A 19694-nucleotide genomic window follows, 5' to 3' on the forward strand; every position below is an offset into this window, starting at 1 on the left:
GGTAAACGGCATTTCCGTGTGCTGCTCTGGTTTGCCAGAAGCGGCTTAGTCATGCTTGCCACAAGACCCAGAAGCTGTATGCCGGCTCCCTTGGCCAATAAAGCGAGATGAGCGCCGCAACCCCAGAGTCTGTGACGACAGGACCTAATGGTCAGGGGTCCCTTTTACCTTTACATATGACATTGCATACATATTTTTGCATTCAATATGCATGAAAAAATAAATAAATCACAAAGCAGCCCCAGGGTAGTGGTGATAATTACTAGGGTCATAATAGTTGAGGAGGAGAGATTTGACCCTTTCATAGGCACAAAGCTTTCTTATACCGGGTCACACAAATGGTCCATCCAGTTCAGCATTGTCTACACAATGGCCAGCAGTGGCTCTTCAAAGTTTCAGGCAGGGAACATTCCCACCTGGAGATGGAACCAGGGACCTTCTCCATGCAAGCCAACCCACACCTGCAGCCTACTTTCCTCTATCTAAAATGAAATGGCACAAATGACAAAGGAGGAAGGACACATACCCAGGCCCCTTTTCATCTGAACCCCAAACCATCCTGAAGCTCTTGTCTTAATTCTGTGGGCTGTATCATGTTGTGTACCATGCAATCTTTCATAAATTAATGGTTCTTTTGGTTTGTTTGAAGTAGTTCTATGAACTGCCACATCGGGCATACTGTATTTGAATAAAACTATGAAATTCGTCCACACAAGAAGCAGCAATGTCTATCAACTTGGTTGGCTTTAAAAGAGAATTAGACACTTCATGGAGGGTAAGGCTATCATGGCTACTGAGTATGGTAGCTGTGCTCTGCCTCCATAGTCCGAGACAGAATGCTTTTGAATACTGTTTCTGGAAATCACAGGAGATTGCATTCAGATCCTGCTTGTGGGCTTCCCAAAGATATCAGATTGACTACTGAGAAGAGGATGCTGAACTATAAAGGCCACTGGCCTGATCCAGTGGGCTCCTGTGTTCTTAATGGGCATGAGACATTATGGACTATTACCCATAAGACAAAGGACTGTTAACAGATCAGCTGATTTTGGCTGCCGTTTTAATTTAATACTCCATCCAGATGTGCAATATTTTCCAGTACCTATACTCAAATGTTTTTTTCATAGCTAAAAACAATGTGTTTCCACTGAGCTTCTGAAGAAGGTAGTGCTGAACATTGTTTCACAGAGAAGACGGCATGGCACTTGAAGCAAACGTTATCCAAAAAGCTGATTTGTCATTTGTGCAACTAAGGTATTTATATCTTGGAATTTTTTTGACACGCAGAATTCACAAATTTCATCTAAGTCAAAAACTGGACAATATTTTAATATCTATGTGGAGCCACATCTCAGATGGAAATCCCTTCTCTTGCAACATTGTCTACCCTTCCTATCTTCAGGAATTTCCTAACTTCTTCATTTTCAGTTGCTTCATACAGCATCTCAAAATCCTAAAAACAAATGCAAACAGCCCATTATATAGATTCAAGAAACCAACAAATCTGCTGTTTGGTATGTGTAATGGTTACAGCCACCTTACCCAAGATGGTGTTCTCCAGATGTTGCTGGACTACAACTCCCATCGTTGCTGACCATTGTCTTGAACTTACAGGATCTGTAGTCCCAAAACAGCTGGAGAACATCAGGTTGGAAAAAGCTTGGACCTGAGAGGCTTGGATTAAAATCTCCAGTCAATTATAAGGCTTGCTGGAGCAGTCACTATCTCTCAACCCAACTTGCCCTCCAGGATTGTTGTAAGAATCATTGACAGAAGGCAATGGTGCTCGGACATTTGAGGAAGTTTGGGTTAAAAATGCAATAGACAATAGTTCAAATGGATAAAATATAATTGTGGGTTAGCTACTGTGAGAACAGTACATTGAGCTTTGGCCTGATCCAGCAGGTTGTCTCTTATATATCTTAGCTGCTTTGTGTGTGTGTGTCTTTGTGTTTGTGTAGAGCCTGATCTCTTACCCCACAATACTCCTCTCCATTAAATATTTGAGGTGGAATCGCATCTGGCTTCCCAGCTTTGTCCCTCATCTCTTGTAGCAAACTTTCACTAATGGACACATCCACTAACTGGTACTTCATACGGTTTCCATCCAGAATGCGAATGACATCAGACTGCCTTTGCTTTACCTAGGTAGAAACAAACATTCCTGTTGAAGATGGTAGCCCTGAATCATGGAGCCTCTCTTACATGAAGGACAATCACCCCCTACCCCATATAGACCTCTAAGACCAGTTAGAATCTATTTTCACAGTTCAGAGACACATTTCAGCCACAAACAAAAGCGCTCGAGGAGGGTGAGGAGTAGAGCAGGTGAGGGAGTGTGGCCTGAGGAGAGGGGGAAGTGGTCTGGGGGATGTGCTGAAAACCAACTTAGATCATCCAGGAAAAAAATTATGATGATGCCACAACCTACAAGATATCTTAGAATGGTGACTTGTTAATGGTTGTTTCCCACTGTTGCTTTGGAATGCCCTTCCCTGTGCCATTTGTGAAGCATTGTCAATTATTTGCTTCAGTTTCGTAAAGACTTTTTGCCCAGTTTTCCATTGATCCCTAAAACTGGATCCTCTATCATTTGACTTTGTTTTTAATGATGCTGTTTTAGTGTTTTAAGTTAAACAGTGCTTCCTCACAGGTAAGTGGGGTTAGCATGACAGTCTTAGCTAGAAGTGCAAGGTAGCTTTGTCATCATCATAATTATGCATGCCGCTATCTAAGGAAGAGCTTCCCATTTGCTGAAGGGACTTTACTTCCCTGTATTGTTTCCCCCCCTTCTGTCACAGGTGAGGCAGTGTGTGCGCGTGTGTGTGCGCGCGTGTATGTACATTCCTCCAGCAATGTCAGATTGGAGCTGGGTGGTGGTGGTGGTAAATCAGGTCAGACAGTTAGAAGAAAACATAGTGCATAATATTTGGATTTTCTAACAGAGTAGTCAACTATTTGCATGTTGACACAAAGCACTGGGGTTCCAGGACTTAGCAAAGTGTGGTGTTCTGAATAAATGCTCTGAAAAAGTGCAGAACAACCCTCCCTTAGAGGCAGGTCTGGTGCTCTCATAAGGTCAACTAGGCAGCAGTCAAGGATGTAGATAGAGGTGGGTGTATAGTACTGACCTTTGATGGGCACAGTTTTACACAGATTAGTTTTTGTTATATCTTATACATTTCTGATACCATTTTGCTTTTTTATGCTTTTGAGGAAAGTTTCTCAAGCTCAAAATTTATAAAAACTTACATAGGCTCAACAATATTGGCAAAAGAGACTAGTTGGCTTGGCAACTATATCAATCGAACATGTCAAAACTTTGGCCCTTGACCTGGAAGAATCAGTGACAAAATTTCCAAAGGCAGGCAAAGTTAGATTTTGATGTGCCTGAAACTGAAACTTTTAAGATTCATAAATTTCAACATCACATTTCACAAGAGTATTCAAAATGATTTGTGTGCTAAAACACTTCCTTTCATATTTCAGGAACATAATCGAAGATGGATGTATGGCTTATACCTGCAATCTAAAATGTAGCAGTTTCAAGTTTTCATATATATTTTTTCCTACAAGGTGTCTGTTTTTGAAAATTGAAGTTAGCATTTTTTAATTTGGAGGGCACGGGAAAGCAGCGCACCCAAGTAGTTAGCCTTGCCCAAGGCGTGAAATAGCCTGGCACCAGCACCACTTAGAAGAGAGCAAGGTTTGTGTGTGCGCCTAGATAGATATGTACAGCCAAAAGTCAAAGTAGCTGAGAGTAAGGAATGGGCTCCTGTTTTTCCAAAAGGTGTATTTGAGCATGTGCAGAGTGCCATGGATTTCCTCTAAGTCAGCCCACACCTGTGCCACGAGCCCCTCCTATTCTGCGCCAGGTGATGGACCCACCTATCCAACCCTCCGTTTGGTGGCTCTATCGCTGCATCCCAGGGGGGCTGGGAGCCGTCTCTACCTCTCGTCTAAACCCTCTCCTCTCACCTCCCTGGATCCTGTGACACTGGTGTAATAGACCCGAATAGTGCCCATGCTCACACCGGCTAAGGGCCCCGATCCTCGTTCATCCACCTCCTCCGCCCACTTTATTTTATCTGCTCTGTCCCGGATAAAACTCTCCCTACCGCCCGCCCGCCCGAGCCACAATCTTCGCAGTTGCTATGGAAACGCAGCATCTCCTGCGCTGCCTGGATTTTATCCCTCTGCCCCGTTCTCCGCCTGTAGGCTCACCGTACTTTCGGATTGGTCTGCTGGACCTGCCACTCAAAAAAAAGGCGAGCCCTCACAACGCAGGCCTATACGCTCTCACGTCCTTCCGCCTCCTGGTGGTTACTCTCTGGCGCCCCCAAGCGCGGCTTGCGAGGAACGGCAGGAGTTTTTTGTTGTTTGGAGGAAAAGGCTGCGGGAGGGCGCGGGACAACGGTGCTTATACCTTGGCCCGCTGCAGTAACCATTCCCTGCTCTGGTGGTGGCTTCACTGCAGAAGGGGTGGGCAATCTGGTGCCCTTCACGGGTGTTGGATTTTCATCAGCGCCAGCTTGGTATGGCCAGCAGTTGGGGATGATCAGTGAACTGTAGTCCCCAAACTGCCAGAGGGCACCAAGGTGGAAGGGACCCAGGGTCATCTAGTCCAACCCCCTTTTGCAATGCAGGAACCTTAACTGAAGAACCCAATGCAGATGGCTATCCAACTTCTGCTTTAAAGTCTCCAGCGAAGTTGGAACTTGTAATGAATCGGGGAACAGCCACAGCTCTGTGGTAGACCATCCACTTTGCATGCAGAAAGTCCATAGCTGTCAACCTTCCCTTTTTTTGCGGGAAATTCCCTTATTCCAGCGCCGTTTCCCGCTGCTATCCCAGATTGTTAGATATCCCGTAGACTGTCCCCAGGACAGGTGAGGTTGCTGATCCCTTATTTTCGAGGCTGCTGATCCCTTATTTTCAAATCTGAAAGTTGACAGCTATGAGAAGGTCCCTCCAGGCAAGGCTGGGAAAAGACTCCTTCCTGACACGTGGGAGAAAGCTGCTGCCAGTCCGTGTAGACAGTTCTTAGCTTGATGAGCCAATTGTCTGGCTACCACTGATATAAATAAGGCAGCTAGCTCCCTGTGTCCCTGCTGCCTGAAGGAAGAAAAGACTTATCACCTTTTCTACATGGAACATGTAAGCCCTGGACACTGGGACACAAAACTGGCATCGCCTCAAACTCTTGCCTTGTGGTCCATTTGCTAGAAAGGCTGGCCATTGCTATTCTACATTGCCAGGAGTGGAAAAGGTGGAAAACTGAAACAAGTAGGCTCATTCCTACTAGAATTGGTCCATGAAACTGCCGTTGATTTTATTTATTTATATTAATAAGGTACCTCATTCCACTCCTCTTTCCCTGCCCTGATTCAGGAAGGATGAGAATTGGGGCTGGTGGTTAGATGACCAGATGCCTGCCTTTAAAGATGTGGGGAAGGGGGAAGATTTGTGATGTGCAGCTTCAAGGCTTGGTAGGAGCTGTTGGAGCTGACTTGGAGCTTACATTCACCTCCTAAAGTCAACGAGATCTAATGAAGTGTAGTGTTTTGATTGTTGACACAGGCCAGCTTCAAATCCTTATTCAGCTGTCACCTTGGATCGGTCACTAACCCACCTGACAAGGTTGTTGAGGAAGATAAGTGGTGGTAGAACCATGCATGCCAGCCTGGTATATTTGCAAGGGCTGCCACTTGTCTTATAATTAACAAGTGGAACCTGAAGCAAAATGTGGGGTGCTCCTGTTCAGAATTCTTCCTAGCCTGTCTTGTCATCTTCTAGGATCCTCCATTTCACCATCACTCAATTTCCTGTTCCCACCCTCTCAACAGTCAGCATTCCTTGTTCCCTGAGCATGCTCAGTCCTCATTAGGCTCTTTGGGGTTCTACCCCCTTTAAAGGTTTTTGTACTTAGGGTTCTCCCAAACCTGCAGATATCTCCCATGTGTGTGTGTGTGTGTGTGTGTGTGTGTGACAGAAAGAGAGAGAGAGAGAGAGAAAGAAAGAGAGAGATACCGATACCCTTTTGGACTATGAAGTATCCACATGCAAATGATTTTCCTTTTATGAGGATATAAAGTTAAATTAAATAATTTATTTGTTAAGTGTTATCTATCTCAGGAAGGAATACAGCAAGGCAGATGGTTATGAACATTCATTTTCTCCAAGGCATAGATTACGTGTCTTCTTCTTCTTCTTCTTCTTCTTCTTCTTCAACTGCTGTGAGCCAAATAATGACAATGACCATTTATGCAATTGTAGATGAGAATGTAATAATCTATTGTGGGAATACAGGAAGTAGCCTAGTCAAGAATCTAGTAAAACAAAAAGGAAGGGGGAAAGTTTCTGTGTTGCAAGGAGCTTGGAAGGGGAAATGAGCCAACTGTTTGAGGAGTTCTAAATGTTACTGGGTTTGTGCACTCCCATGGAAAAAAACCTTTACTAGCCTTCACTGTAGACATTGAGTATCACTAACCAATAGGCCTCCCAGTTCTGCAAGACACACTGGGCACTCTCCAGTCAAAATTAAACATTTTTAAGTCTTAATGGTTTCAGTGAGTTAGATCTAAGCACATGTTGGAATATCCCATTGAAATCTAGAAATATTATATATTGTAATTATATTAGCTTTGGCTTAATTTGCTTAAAATGCTTCAACTCTTCCTTTCTGGCTCTGAGCAATTTATTTCTTAATGCAGGTGAACCCCTACACAGACCATTCTTTCGTAATTAGGCTTCACAATATAATATAAATTTAATGAATAATAAAAAATAATAATTAGGAAATGCTTCTGATTGTCTGTGATAATTAGTTACTTAATGTATTTTAGATCACCCTTCAACTGAAGTTCCCTGGCAAGCATGAGGTTTACATTAACATACAGAATGAAATATCAATAAAAACATAAAACTACAATAATATAAAATTAGGCAGGGCAACACACAGCAACAGTTGTATTATAAGGCTCCAGATCCGAAAACAGTTGTATTATGAACCCCTAAAGTCCAGGGAGAATGGATATGTTTTGAATTGATAGCAAAAAAAGATTTATCCTCAATGATACCTATCTCCACTGGGAGAAAATTCTACCTGTCTTGAATGAGTGCATCTGTCACATGACAGTCAGGATGTGTTCAGACATTTAATAAACTAACATTAGCATTCATTGATAGCCATAAATCTCCCTCCCTTTTGCAAATAATACTTTTCAGCTAATGGGGTTGAGGGGCCAAAACTGTGTAAAGAAGCTTGCATCTGGAGAAAGACAGAGAGAGGGAAGGCAAGTGAGCTGTGATTTATTTTACTTAAAGGGATTCCCTTTGGAATGCAGTTGCTGTCTTTGGAGAAAGGATGACGAGTTGTCTGCTTTTAGGAGCCTGCTTGCTTCCAGTTGGTTTTGTTTGTATATCTGCAAATATACAGCTATTATATAATAAATGCCCAGTATTCATTCTCTCTCTCATCCAACTAATCTCAATTCTCCTATGTAACCCTGCCCCCGGATGCCTCACCTTTTATGGAAGTTGAGGGTACTTAGCATTGGTGCCAACAGTGGAAAGGAGAAGAAAGTAAGACGATACCTGTGGGATCAGGCTGGAGACCCACCATCATCCAGCATCCTGTTTTAAGAGTGGCTAATCAGATGTCTGTATGAAATGAAAGCAGAACCCAAGGGCAACAACAAATCCCCTCCCCATTTGATTCCCAGCCACTGGTATTGAGAGGAATACCACCTCCATTGATGAAGGTAGAACATAGCCATTGTTGCTGGTAACTACGGATAGTCTTATCCACTATATAAGATCTCTTTCCTTGGGTGAGTGAATCCAGGTGCAGCAAACAACAGTACTCAAAAGAGAAATCATATTCCAGCGGGAATTAGAATGATCACAGTGTTAGTTCAAGGGAAGCCCAAAGGAGGGTCATTGGAAAGTAAGATGAGATCCTTCCTGAGGAACCTTCTGCAAGGGATTAAAACTGACCCAGAATCCCAGCTACAATTGGGGTTGGATGGACACCTGGCTATCTTGGACTCTAAAGTCTTTCAGTTAGTATCTGGAATCAAAAGGCTTTGGCTAACCCAAAACAGATAAAACAGGCAGTAAAAAGATATCAGGAAAAGAAACTGCAAGTAGTAACAGTCAATGCTGAAAATGGGTAACTTAAGGTGGGACTAGCTGCAATCTGGTGAGGGAAAACCTCTTACTATGCAAACTGATGCATTCAGAAGACAGTCTCCATGTGTTCAGGGGAGTTTACTACCAGACCCAGTGCAGGGTTACAGACTTATAGACTGTTTTATCCTGTGTTCACATTGTAAAGACCTTCGTAGGAGGAAGCCAGCCATTGCAGTTTGTTTAGTCCAGAGATGCAGCTTTTTCAGAGGTATGCAAAATAGAGGTATAGAATGGGAGACACTCTTGTTGACTGTGCACTAGCTGCATTTCAGGACTAGCCCAGGTAGTACTGGAGAACATATTCCCCAGTCAAGAGACAAATGTATTGGTGACAGCCAGTACTATATAATATGGAACAGTGGGTCACTTGGTGAGGCTCCGTTCAGAAGTCATGGGAGAATACTGTTGTAATGGAGCATTTAGTTGATCTGAAAAGGAAACAGCTCCCTGGGCGTGAACAACATCTAGAAAATGAGGGAAGCATTACCTTGCGAAAATGAGCCTCGGTTAGAAGGAAATGGGAAAGTCTCATAATCAGAATGGAAACTGCAACTCTATTACTACCGAACTGTGACTAAATCACATTGATAACCAAGTTTTAAAATAGCTCCAAGCCAGTCATCTTGATTTAGGAACACACGTGATCCAAGTTTCTCCTTTTCTACATCCTCAGGATGATACAAGGGAACTGGCAGTATTCAAGCGCACTAACAATGCCCTTGCCCACATCCTAAATAAATAGTACTCACTGCCAAGATGAGTTTTTGCTTCATAACGTGGAGCCCAAATCTTTCCACCTCACAAGCAGAAGTCTTGCTGTACTGTTCAGATACCATTTTGTGCCTTCATCTGTTCTGCTGCCCCCTCCACTTCGCACCAATCATGCTTACTGTTTCCCCCTGCTTCATGGTAGGCAGTGGAGCCTGGTCCTTTTAGGGCAGATAGGGCACTGCCCTGTCCCTATCAACCTGCCTTCTTACTTGCAAGCTGTCCAGGAGGTGGTTCTGATTGCCACCTTCCTCCTCCTTCGTCTCAGTGCTGCCTTCATAGAACCCAACAGGGAGGAGGAGGGGAAAGCTGGAACTCATTGGCTCTTTGGCTCCACCTACTGTTTGCCTCCCTGCCTTCCATCCTAACCAACCCCAGTGAGCACCAACCACAATTAGTGGTAGGGCTGCCACTGGTAGTACTGCAGCAGAACCATTCCATGTAAACTCATTCTCCATTTGCTGATTCTTATGTAATAAAAACAGCAGCATCTACATGCAAGAGGGAACTATTCACAGGCTTACTACAGGAGTCATAAGATTTGCAGCAGGCCTTTTTTCTTTTTGGAAGGAGAAACCCCACCCCCACACCCCAACCAAACAGCCCAGACTGAGCAAACTCAGTGGGCATTGAATTGACTGTTAGGAGGAAGAAAATGGAAAAGGGAGCAGGGAATGGAGTTTCCTGGAAAAGGATTAGAAACCTGAAAAGGAGCATTGTATGCAGCAACATTTTATTGCAGATCCCACCTGCAAACACGATAGACAAATCCCACTCTCTTTCCCTGTCACAATAATCCTTCCAGTCACAGCATATACAAGCAACACACCCCAGCAGCAATTCCCACTTTGCATATAAGAAACACATTGTACTGAGAAGAGTGAAGTGTAACTATTGTTTCAGTAGTCTTCTGTATTCTGCACAGGGCAAAGACAAAACAACTGGGCACAAATCTAATATCAGAAACAGCAATGCTCAGAAACCGGTGGAAGAATATGACTTCAAAGAGAGACTCCAGCATGTAAAGGCTGAATTCATCGAGAAGTACAGTTCTATCATCTGTGGCTTACATCAAGAAAACAAGTTTTTATTCTACTACAGGTATTAATAGGCTAGTTAGAATGCATGAACACCCACACTGCTTTGTGACTGACCACTGTCTTTATTTCGCAAACACATAAGCTTTAATTTTAATCAAAACTTTGTGCATAACCTGTGGACATTTCAGTATAAACTTGGACATCCTTTTCGTTGCACATTCATGATGCTTTGTACTCATGATGCTATTGGGTCAGTCATAAGCAATCCTGTTTTCAGTACTGTTTGTGTTTGCAAGAGTTTTCACTGTTTTGTTTCCAATCAGTGCGTATCCTGTAACCTGCTGAAATCTGGTAACTTTTTCACACATGTGCTTTATTTTAGTTCTGTTTTTGTTGTGTAGGCCTTGGCGATAATGTGGTAAAAATAACATACAGTATTCCTCAATAATGAGGAAGCATCACAGAACAAACTAAAGCAGAACGTGTTCACAACTAATGCATGATTAGTGTGCCAAAAACATGTTGCAGAATATACCCACAAAAAAGCACCCGTGTGGACAGGTCCTGAGACTGACTTTAATTGTCATAATCTGCAGTTCTTGCAGTTCATATTCCTCTGACCTCACTGCTTATTCTCTCTCTCTGCTGACGTAGCATTCCTTGCATCTGACAAATTAGACCTAGTTCACTAAAGCTTCTGTCACAATAGATCTATTGGTGCTCAAGGTGCCACAAGACCCTTTGACGTATTTGCTGGAACTAACTAGGCACAGCTACCCCTCTGAAAACAGGAACTGCAGACATTGAGAAATAAAAGTTTCCACATCTGAATCTATTGAAGTTGGAAGTGGCTGAGTAAACTACCAAGGTTTTCGGTCACTGAGTTTGTACACAGTTCACACCCCCATAGAAAACATCCATGCGGACCCATTAACAGAGAGAAATGAGATTTTAGACATTTGTGGTAAAGAACAAAAATGAAGGAATGTAAAGAAATCTGCAGATATGAAATAGAACTAACCCCCGCCCCCTTTTCTTGCTGAACTATGTTTAAGAACAAGTTCAGCTAAGTCATCTGATTCAGGTTATATTTTTAAACTAGGTCTAGAAGTTGGAAAGATGTGCAGATGCTCCAAAAGTTGGATTTATTACGGAAAAGCTTGGAACTAAAGATCAATAAAAATAAGGAAAAAGGCAAGCAAGAAAAGATGAAATATGAAGTTGCCCTCAAGCTCTGGTGCTTAAGTAAAAATCTAATAAGCAAGTCTTCCATTATAGTAATGAATTCTGCAGATGGGGTATTTATTAATAACTTATTATGAAGAAGATTGTGCATAAACCATATGTATAGAAATGTTAACAAACATTTTCCTTGCTAACTGTAGGTTTTTCAAATACGCAATTTCATTGTGTAATTTATATTTAGTTATTAGTAGTTTTATGCATTTCTCTAAAATCAAACATCCATTTATATAAGAAGTGGCTGTCCATTGGGTATTTACCGGTACATTCAATTGGCTACAGTGGAACCTTGGGTTGTGAACGTGATCCGTGCGGGAGGCACGTTCGCAACCCACAACACCTGCAGTGCCGCGTCTGCGCATGCGTGGGTCATAATTTGGTGCTTCTGCACATGCTCAAGTGTGATTTAGCACTTCTGCGCATGTGCGAGTGCCGAAACCCGGAAGTAACCCGTTCCGGTACTTCTGGGTTTGGCGCGGTGCGCAACCTGAAACCACGTAACCTGAAGCGTCTGTAACCCGAGGTACCACTGTATTTACATAGCAACTTGGGAGGTGGGGAGGGGAGAGAGGTGATAACTTAACTAAAATGCTACAATGGCACATTTAACACAGTAGATATACTTTGGACCTTTATGTGTCCGTATTTAATACCCACAGTTAAGAACTACAGTGGTACCTTTGTTCTCAAATGCCTTGGTATTCAAATGCCAAAACCCGGAAGTACTGTAAGTATTCTGGTTTTTAAATGATTTTCAGAAGCCGAACATCCGATGCGGCTGTCGGCTATCGTTTCCAGGACACCTGCATGAATCAGAAGCTGCACCTTGGTTTTCAAACATTTTGGAAGTCAAGTTTGGCGCTTTTGTTTTTGCTATTTATTTTGCATTTTTGTTTTTGAGACTTTTTCAGTTAATTTGCTTTTGTGACTGTGTGGAACCCAGTTCAGCTACTGATTGATTGATTGATTGTGTGACTGTGGAAATGTATAAAAGCCCCCCATCCAAACCATGACTATCATCAGTGCAGGTAAGAATTTTTTATTTTTATTTTTTTATCATCTACAATATCTTATTTATTTTACAGTACAATACATTGATTATTGCTTTCATTTTATGGATCAATGGTTTTGTTACATAGTAAAATTCATGTCAAATTGCTGTTTTAGGGGTTGTTTTTAAAAGTCTGGAACGGATTAATTCTTTTGCATTGCTTTCTATGGGAAAGCGCACCTTGGTTTTGGAATGCTTTGGTTTTGGAACGGACTTCCAGAATGGATTAAGTTTGAGAACCAAGGTACTACTGTACTGCACATTGGGCTTTCAGGTCCAGCTTCTTGCAGAGCAGAGCAATGAACTAAGTTCACTTTCGTTATTGTCTGGTTCCCATTTCCATGGACTTACGAAATTACTCAAGTAGCAACCGTCACTTGGAGAGTATGAGTTTTGTTTGGCTTGTTGCCTAATACTCCTTTGCATTAAAAAATAATAATCATATCCTCTTTGGGGTATGTTGTCACTGGAGGTTAGATCACATATTTTTCCACGTGGGTTGCATTCTGTACTAAAAGAAAAGGAGAACAGGATAGCTCACTAGACAGTTAGTACTCAGAGGATCTTTGAAGAAGGTAGAGACTAAGGAATCCTCTGCCTCCAGCTTTGCTTCTGTTTACATTACTGATTTTACAGAGCATGTAATTCTCGCCTTCCTGCAAAGGTATGTTGTGTACTTTTATCACTATTTATTCTATTATTATTATTTTTAAAAACCAAACATTTCTTGTACTTACAGTGCAACACTTCTGTTCAGAAGAATGTCCCAACTTTTCCAATGGATTTTACTCTCTGGCCATTTGATTTAGTTTGGTAATTTCATCTGCTAAACTGTGTTTATGTTTGTACTTTTGTACACAAATTGCAGTGGCAAATGGCTGATGCATATGTGTGTGTGCATGCTTTTTCCTGACAAGTGTGTTTAGGACGGCAGCTTTCAACATCTCAAGGTTGCGATTCTATGCTCATTTCTAATTTTGAGCATAAGTGCTGCTTCATTATTTTTAATAATCAGTTACACATATTCATTTGTAGATGTGTAACTGTATCGCGGGTGGCGCTGTGGGTTAAACTACAGAGCCTAGGACTTGCCGAGCAGAAGGTTGGTGGTTTGAATCCCCGTGACGGGGTGAGCTCCCGTTGCTCGGTCCCTGCTCCTGCCAACCTAGCTGTTCAAAAGCACGTCAAAGTGCAAGTAGATAAATAGGTACCACTCTGGCGGAAAGGTAAACGGCATTTCCGTGCACTGCTCTGGTTCGCCAGAAGTGGCTTAGTCATACTGGCCACATGACCCGGTAGCTGGACGCCGGCTCCCTCAACCAATAAAGCGAGATGAGCGCCGCAACCCCAGAATCGGCCACGACTGGACCTAATGGTCAGGGGTCCCTTTACCTTTACCTTTAACTGTATCGCAGGAATATGAATTGGTTTGATTTGCAGCTAAGATTCAATTTGGAGCTAAGATTGCTGCTTCTTAAGTTCATCAATGAGAATCTTTTTTTCCCTTTGGCTTTGTATGCATATTTTTAAATGTATACATACTTTCAAAGAATCCTGTGAACTGTAGTTTGTTATGTGTGCTAAGAGATGTTGGGAGACCCCTGGTTGCCTCACAGAGCTACAATTCCCAGAGTTCCCTGGCAGTGGGATTGATAGTTAACCCTCTCTGGAAATTGTCGCTCTGTGTGGGGAACAGTCATGCTTTAACAAACTCCCAGTTCCCTTAACAAACCACAGTTCCCAGGATTCTTTGGGGGAAGCCATGACTGTTTAATGTGGCAAGATGCTGATTTAAATGTATAGTGCAGATGGGGCTTAAAAGTATTTTGATTTATGGATGAGAAACTGGGCAGAATCTGACGTTTCATTTATTTATTTAGTTGCTTATATTTTTATATCCCACCTTTCTTCCATTCCTTTCTTGAGAAGCCCAAGTTCAGGTCCTGCCATGGCCCACAGTGTGGTTTGGGCAAACAGAATATTTCTGGCCTCACTTTCCACAGCTGATTTCTTTTTAAGGGAACTTTTGTGACTTACCTTGCAGGGCTGTGGTAAAGGTGAATAAGACAAGAGAGCAGATGTGATATTTGCACTGATGGTTTTCCCCTAGTTTGCTTCACTGTTTTTAAGGTTTACACTTGACCAACAGTAGCTGGGTGTAAAGGCGGTAATCCTTTATCTACTTTAATGGGAGTAAGCCCCACTGAACTCAGTGGGACTTACTTCTGAGTGCAAATGTATAGGGTCACACTGTAAACTATTGTAAGATCCAGTTGAAGTCTACTGCTGTTTCCCCTGGGGTGTTAAGAAGATCCCAGGGAAAATTCTGGAGGATATCTGTCAATTATCCTGGGCAGAAAGAGTTGGGGAAAAGCAATGTTCTCCAACCTGGCATCCTGCCCCAAAATTTTTGGACAGCAGCTATTGTCAGCCCCATCCAGCACGGCCAATGCTTAGCTTAGAGGTAATGTGAGTCAGAGCCCAACAGCATTTAGGAAGCAAGTGGGTTAGGGAAAGCTGCTGTAGAGCATTTTGCAGCTTGAGTTCACCTGCGTGCTGCAGGACTGGGGAAAATGTTTGTTTATTTTATATTCTTTATTGAAAAATAAAAAGTACATAATCACAAGTACAGAGAGTAAGATAAGACACAAAGAAGAAGAAGAAATAGTAGCCATGTAAAAAACAAAACAAAACAGAAAAAGAAAGAAATTGTATACATTACAAAAAGGGGAAAAAAATGTTATTGTAGTTAACCAGACCTTAACCGAATATGGTATTTATAAAAATGAATTCTAAGTATCATTAAATTTGTCCATGGCAAGTCTATGTTTGTTTGTAACTTGTTCATGTGTAGTGAGTTTGCACATACCTTTAATCCAACCGTGGAAAGGAACCACATTTTAGTTTTTTTCCAGTTCACCAATACCTTTCTTTTTGCTGCAGTAAGGGTGCAGAGAATCCATTCATATTGCCCCTTTGTTAGATTCCATGTATTGGGTATATAATTCAAAAGGATATTTTCCTCTGCAAATTTCAAATTTTTCTGTACAGTCATGTTGATTGTCTCTATTACCTTCCACCAAAATTTTATCAATATAGGACATTGTACAAACATATGTTTTAGAGAAGCATTATCCCTGTCACATCTCCTGGAGCTATATGTCTTAGATAGTCCTTTCATAAACAAGCGTAATGGAGTCGAGCCCAGTAAGTTCTAAACGTTATTTTTTGTTGGTATGAGTCTTAATTTCCAAAATGACTTCATCTGCCCCTCACTTTTTTTTTAAAAGGAATATTATCTACACTACGAATTCGACAGTCTGCCTCAATTCTCAGCCAGAATGCTAGCAGAAAGCATCCTCATCAACGTTGCCTTCCAAGAGGAATGGCCAGACAAGACCCACCAATCCCAGACACTAAGAGAAGTTGGAGAAGACCCCTGGCAAAAGCAGTTTAAAGATACAGATGCAAACGGAGACTTTTGTACAGAATCCAAGAATGAGTCTGCAGAGAAGGTGGCATTAATGTGCTGCGACAATGAAAGAGGCCAAGAAGTTCCCCAGCAGAATTTTCTACAAAAGCCACCTGCAAGAAGATGCAACAATATCCCCCAGTCAACTCCTCAGTGCATACCAAGACAAGAGCAACACTGTGAAAACGAGCTGGATTTGTATAGATCTTGGTCGGGCCAAAGCCTTTACCAGAACTATCCTGATCTGCATATCGGAGGAGATCACATAGCTGACCATACGTGTGATTCAGGTTGCATCATGGACCAGACCTATGATGGATTGTCTGCTGGCCCTGTTTTGTTCTCAAAAGATATCCCGTTAGGACATTCCCCTCTAAATGAACCTGTGTTGAAATCCAAGTCTGTCAAGTTCTGGCATGGAGAAGAGGTTGGGGAGAAAAGCATGACTTTCCACAAGCAGCCTCTTTCAAACTCCATACTCAACAACTACATGGAGGCAGAAGTCCAGGAACTCTATAAGCAGTTTTTGGAAGAAAAGCTGACCAGGTGCAGTTCCTTAACTCACTTCCTGACATCGAATATGCTGGTGAATAACATCAGTGAGGTGAACCTCCAGCTGCCTCATGAAAAACATGGTGAAGCACCCAAAGCAACGCAAACTCTTTTCCATTCCTTAGCTCGGCTTGGTTTGCAAAACACTGGCAGTGGAAACAGCAGTGAATTTAGCACTCCAAATCTACAAATCTCAACACCACATTGCAGAAGGAAGCCCTCTGTGATGTAGTATGCATCATGACAGAAATACATGGTAGAACTGTTGATTTGTAAATGCTGTTTGGTTTAAACAAATTAGCCTTTAAGGTAGCAGAGGGCTCTTGCAACAAAACCAGCAACAGGCTGACAATCACTGCCTGTTCGGTGCTGAATCTCCAACCATTGTACCCTGGCCATTGAAGATGAGCTTGTGATACGAGCAGAAACTAGTTACACTACTGGAGTTTTCAAACAAAACCTCTGCATAGCCTATTAATGGTTGATTGTGAGCTGCTATGGAATTTCAGTGCTATTAAACATCTGCTTTATACCATTTATTGTTATCCAACTGATATTTCTTATAAAACCCAGCTTCTAGCATTCTCTGTTTGCATGTTGCTTCTGTCTATGATAGTGATTTATAAAGGGCCCTTCCAGACATCCTTTTTTGCCCTTTCATGATGGTACCTTGGCAGTTATATGCAACCCTACCTTTAATACTGTAAAAGTTTTGGGGAGGACATACTGCTTTGTTTCCAACTGGTGCATATCTTGTAACTTTCTGCTGAAATCCTGTAAAATTTTTTATACCAAAAATGGTCCAGTTTATTCTTTGTCCTGCTTTTCTTAGGCTATAGTGCAAGAATGCCCCTCCAGATAGAGGAAAGATCGCAGAACAGCTTACAAATGAGGTGTTGATGGTCCAGTATAAATCTACCATTAGTCACTGTTGCATCACTGACATGTTTCAGAACGCAACCTTAAGAAATACTAGTCTTTAGGAGCCCTTGTAATGTGCATGGTGTTTTGAAGAATACAAGAAAGCAGTGTTTTGCCTTGAAGTACCTACAATCTAAAATTCAACATAGGAAAGACAACAAAAAGTAGGGGAAGGCAATGGAGGCAGGGGTAAATGTGAAGAGTATTGGTTGACTTCAGTTACGGATACTCACATCGTGATAGACTGAGAGGCTGTGCCACAGGAAGGCTCATTCAAATAAAGCTACTTCTAGGATGTAAATGTTTTACTAAGGATACCGCAGCAGGCTGATTGGGTGAGTTTCCCAGGGGGTTCTAAGGATGGCAGATAGAATCATAGAATCATAGAATCATAGAGTTGGAAGAGACCACAAGGGTCATCGAGTCCAACCCCCTGCCAAGCAGGAAACACCATCAGAGCACTCCTGACATATGGTTGTCAAGCCTCTGCTTAAAGACCTCCAAAGAAGGAGACTCCACCACACTCCTTGGCAGCAAATTCCACTGTCGAACAGCTCTTACTGTCAGGAAGTTCTTCCTAATGTTTAGGTGGAATCTTCTTTCTTGTAGTTTGTATCCATTGCTCCGTGTCCGCTTCTCTGGAGCAGCAGAAAACAACCTTTCTCCCTCCTCTATGTGACATCCTTTTATATATTTGAACATGGCTATCATATCACCCCTTAACCTCCTCTTCTCCAGGCTAAACATGCCCAGCTCCCTTAGCCGATCCTCATAAGGCATCGTTTCCAGGCCTTTGACCATTTTGGTTGCCCTCCTCTGTACACGTTCTAGTTTGTCAGTGTCCTTCTTGAACTGTGGTGCCCAGAACTGGACACAGTACTCCAGGTGAGGTCTGACCAGAGCAGAATACAGTGGCACTATAACTTCCCTTGATCTAGATGCTATACTCCTATTGATGCAGCCCAGAATTGCATTGGCTTTTTTAGCTGCCGCGTCACACTGTTGGCTCATGTTAAGTTTGTGGTCAACCAAGACTCCTAGATCCTTTTCACATGTACTGCTCTCAAGCCAGGTGTCACCCATCTTGTATTTGTGCCTCTCATTTTTTTTGCCCAAGTGCAATACTTTACATTTCTCCCTGTTAAAATTCATCTTGTTTGTTTTGGCCCAGTTGTCTAATCTGTCAAGGTCGTTTTGAAGTGTGATCCTGTCTTCTGGGATGTTAGCCACCCCTCCCAGTTTGGTGTCATCTGCAAATTTGATCAGGATGCCCTTGAGTCCATCATCCAAGTCGTTGATAAAGATGTTGAATAAGACTGGGCCCAAGACAGAACCCTGTGGCACCCCACTAGTCACTCTTCTCCAGGATGAAGAGGAACCATTGATGAGCACCCTTTGGGTCCGGTCAGTCAGCCAGTTACAAATCCACTGAGTGGTAGCATAGTCAAGACCGCATTTTACCAGATAGGACACCCTTCTACTCACAGATCTTTCTCTGTCCTCTGCAAACCTCTCCTCCTGCAGCTGCTTGGTGTGTGGCAGGGATGTGATTTCACTTCAGTAGGTTTTAAAAACAGTCTTGCTTAGGGCATCTGGATTTGAGGGAGATGATTCTAGGTGGACTTTGGAAGCGGTCATTGCTGCCAGTTTTCACTTCATTTGTGTTATGGAAAGTCATAATGGAACTTTCCCAAGAAGCCCCAATGTGCTTACATATAAATAAATCTGAATTGTTCTACTGAAATACACACACTTCCCCATCATGACATGTTCAAATATATATTTATGGAACAATTGGACTGCTTAAGGTCTTGTGATCTTTACAGAAAAGCAGAGGAACAGAAACAAACCAGGACTTCTCCTTTCCATAGCTGATTTTGACATGCCATATTCTTGTCACTGTGGAAATCTTTTTTATAGAGCTTTTCTGCTCTTGAAATGCAAACCTTTCTCCATTGGGCAGTATTTAGTGAGGATGTAATCTTTCTGGGCACTGTGACAAAACAGCTGCTGGGAAGTGTTGTAGGTTAGTGATAGCAGAGGTGAATTTAGGGCAGCACGACCAGTGCACTGTGCTGAAGGAGAACCTTCCTGTCCAAAGCCCCGTAAGCCCTTGCCCAGCTTTAGGGAGAAGACAGGAGGACCAGAACCTCTGCTCCTCCTTCCCCAAACCTGGCACCTTGCTTACCTGGTAGGGCTAGGTGATATCTGGTTTTCAACTTTGCAATATATCACCAGCTAAACATTGTCATATACCAATATATTACAACGTCTGAAATAAGGATGGAAACATTGGCTGGCTCCACGGTTTCCCCCGCATTGTGATTTTGGCATAACACACTCACATCATGATTCACAATTTATTGCCAGGTCAAAAATTATGAAACAGATATTATGATATGGACTTCAAACCAGTTTTGGACAATATGTTGATATATTGCCCAGCCCTATTATC

The 19694-nt window shown here is 42.4% G+C and overlaps 2 protein-coding genes across 4 annotated transcripts; one reads left to right on the plus strand and one right to left on the minus strand.

Annotated features, from left to right (window-relative positions):
- Positions 1–1043: 1043 nt before the first annotated feature.
- Positions 1044–4205, minus strand: LOC310669689 (SH3 domain-binding glutamic acid-rich-like protein 3). The gene is made up of 3 exons (XM_083424160.1): positions 3979–4205; positions 1977–2144; positions 1044–1453 (listed from the first exon to the last, which is right to left on the minus strand). The coding sequence occupies exons 1-3, from the start codon at positions 4024–4026 to the stop codon at positions 1352–1354; spliced, it is 318 nt and encodes a 105-aa protein (XP_083280286.1). The 5' UTR covers positions 4027–4205; the 3' UTR covers positions 1044–1351.
- Positions 4206–4457: 252 nt separating this feature from the next.
- LOC310669607 (TLR adapter interacting with SLC15A4 on the lysosome-like) lies at positions 4458–16853 on the plus strand. Of its 3 annotated transcripts, XM_083423991.1 has the most exons (4): positions 4458–4535; positions 9887–10062; positions 11104–11195; positions 15585–16853. In XM_083423991.1, the coding sequence occupies exon 4, from the start codon at positions 15636–15638 to the stop codon at positions 16548–16550; it is 915 nt and encodes a 304-aa protein (XP_083280117.1). In that variant the 5' UTR covers positions 4458–4535; positions 9887–10062; positions 11104–11195; positions 15585–15635; the 3' UTR covers positions 16551–16853. The 3 variants fall into 3 exon arrangements, with proteins under 3 accessions (XP_083280117.1, XP_083280118.1, XP_083280116.1); XM_083423992.1 differs by lacking the exons at positions 4458–4535; positions 9887–10062 and having other exon boundaries at positions 10600–11195; XM_083423990.1 differs by lacking the exons at positions 4458–4535; positions 9887–10062; positions 11104–11195 and adding an exon at positions 12691–12958.
- The last annotated feature ends 2841 nt before the right edge of the window (positions 16854–19694 follow it).

This window comes from Podarcis tiliguerta, assembly GCF_965153285.1.
Source record: "Podarcis tiliguerta genome assembly, chromosome: Z".
NCBI lineage: Eukaryota > Metazoa > Chordata > Lepidosauria > Squamata > Lacertidae > Podarcis > Podarcis tiliguerta.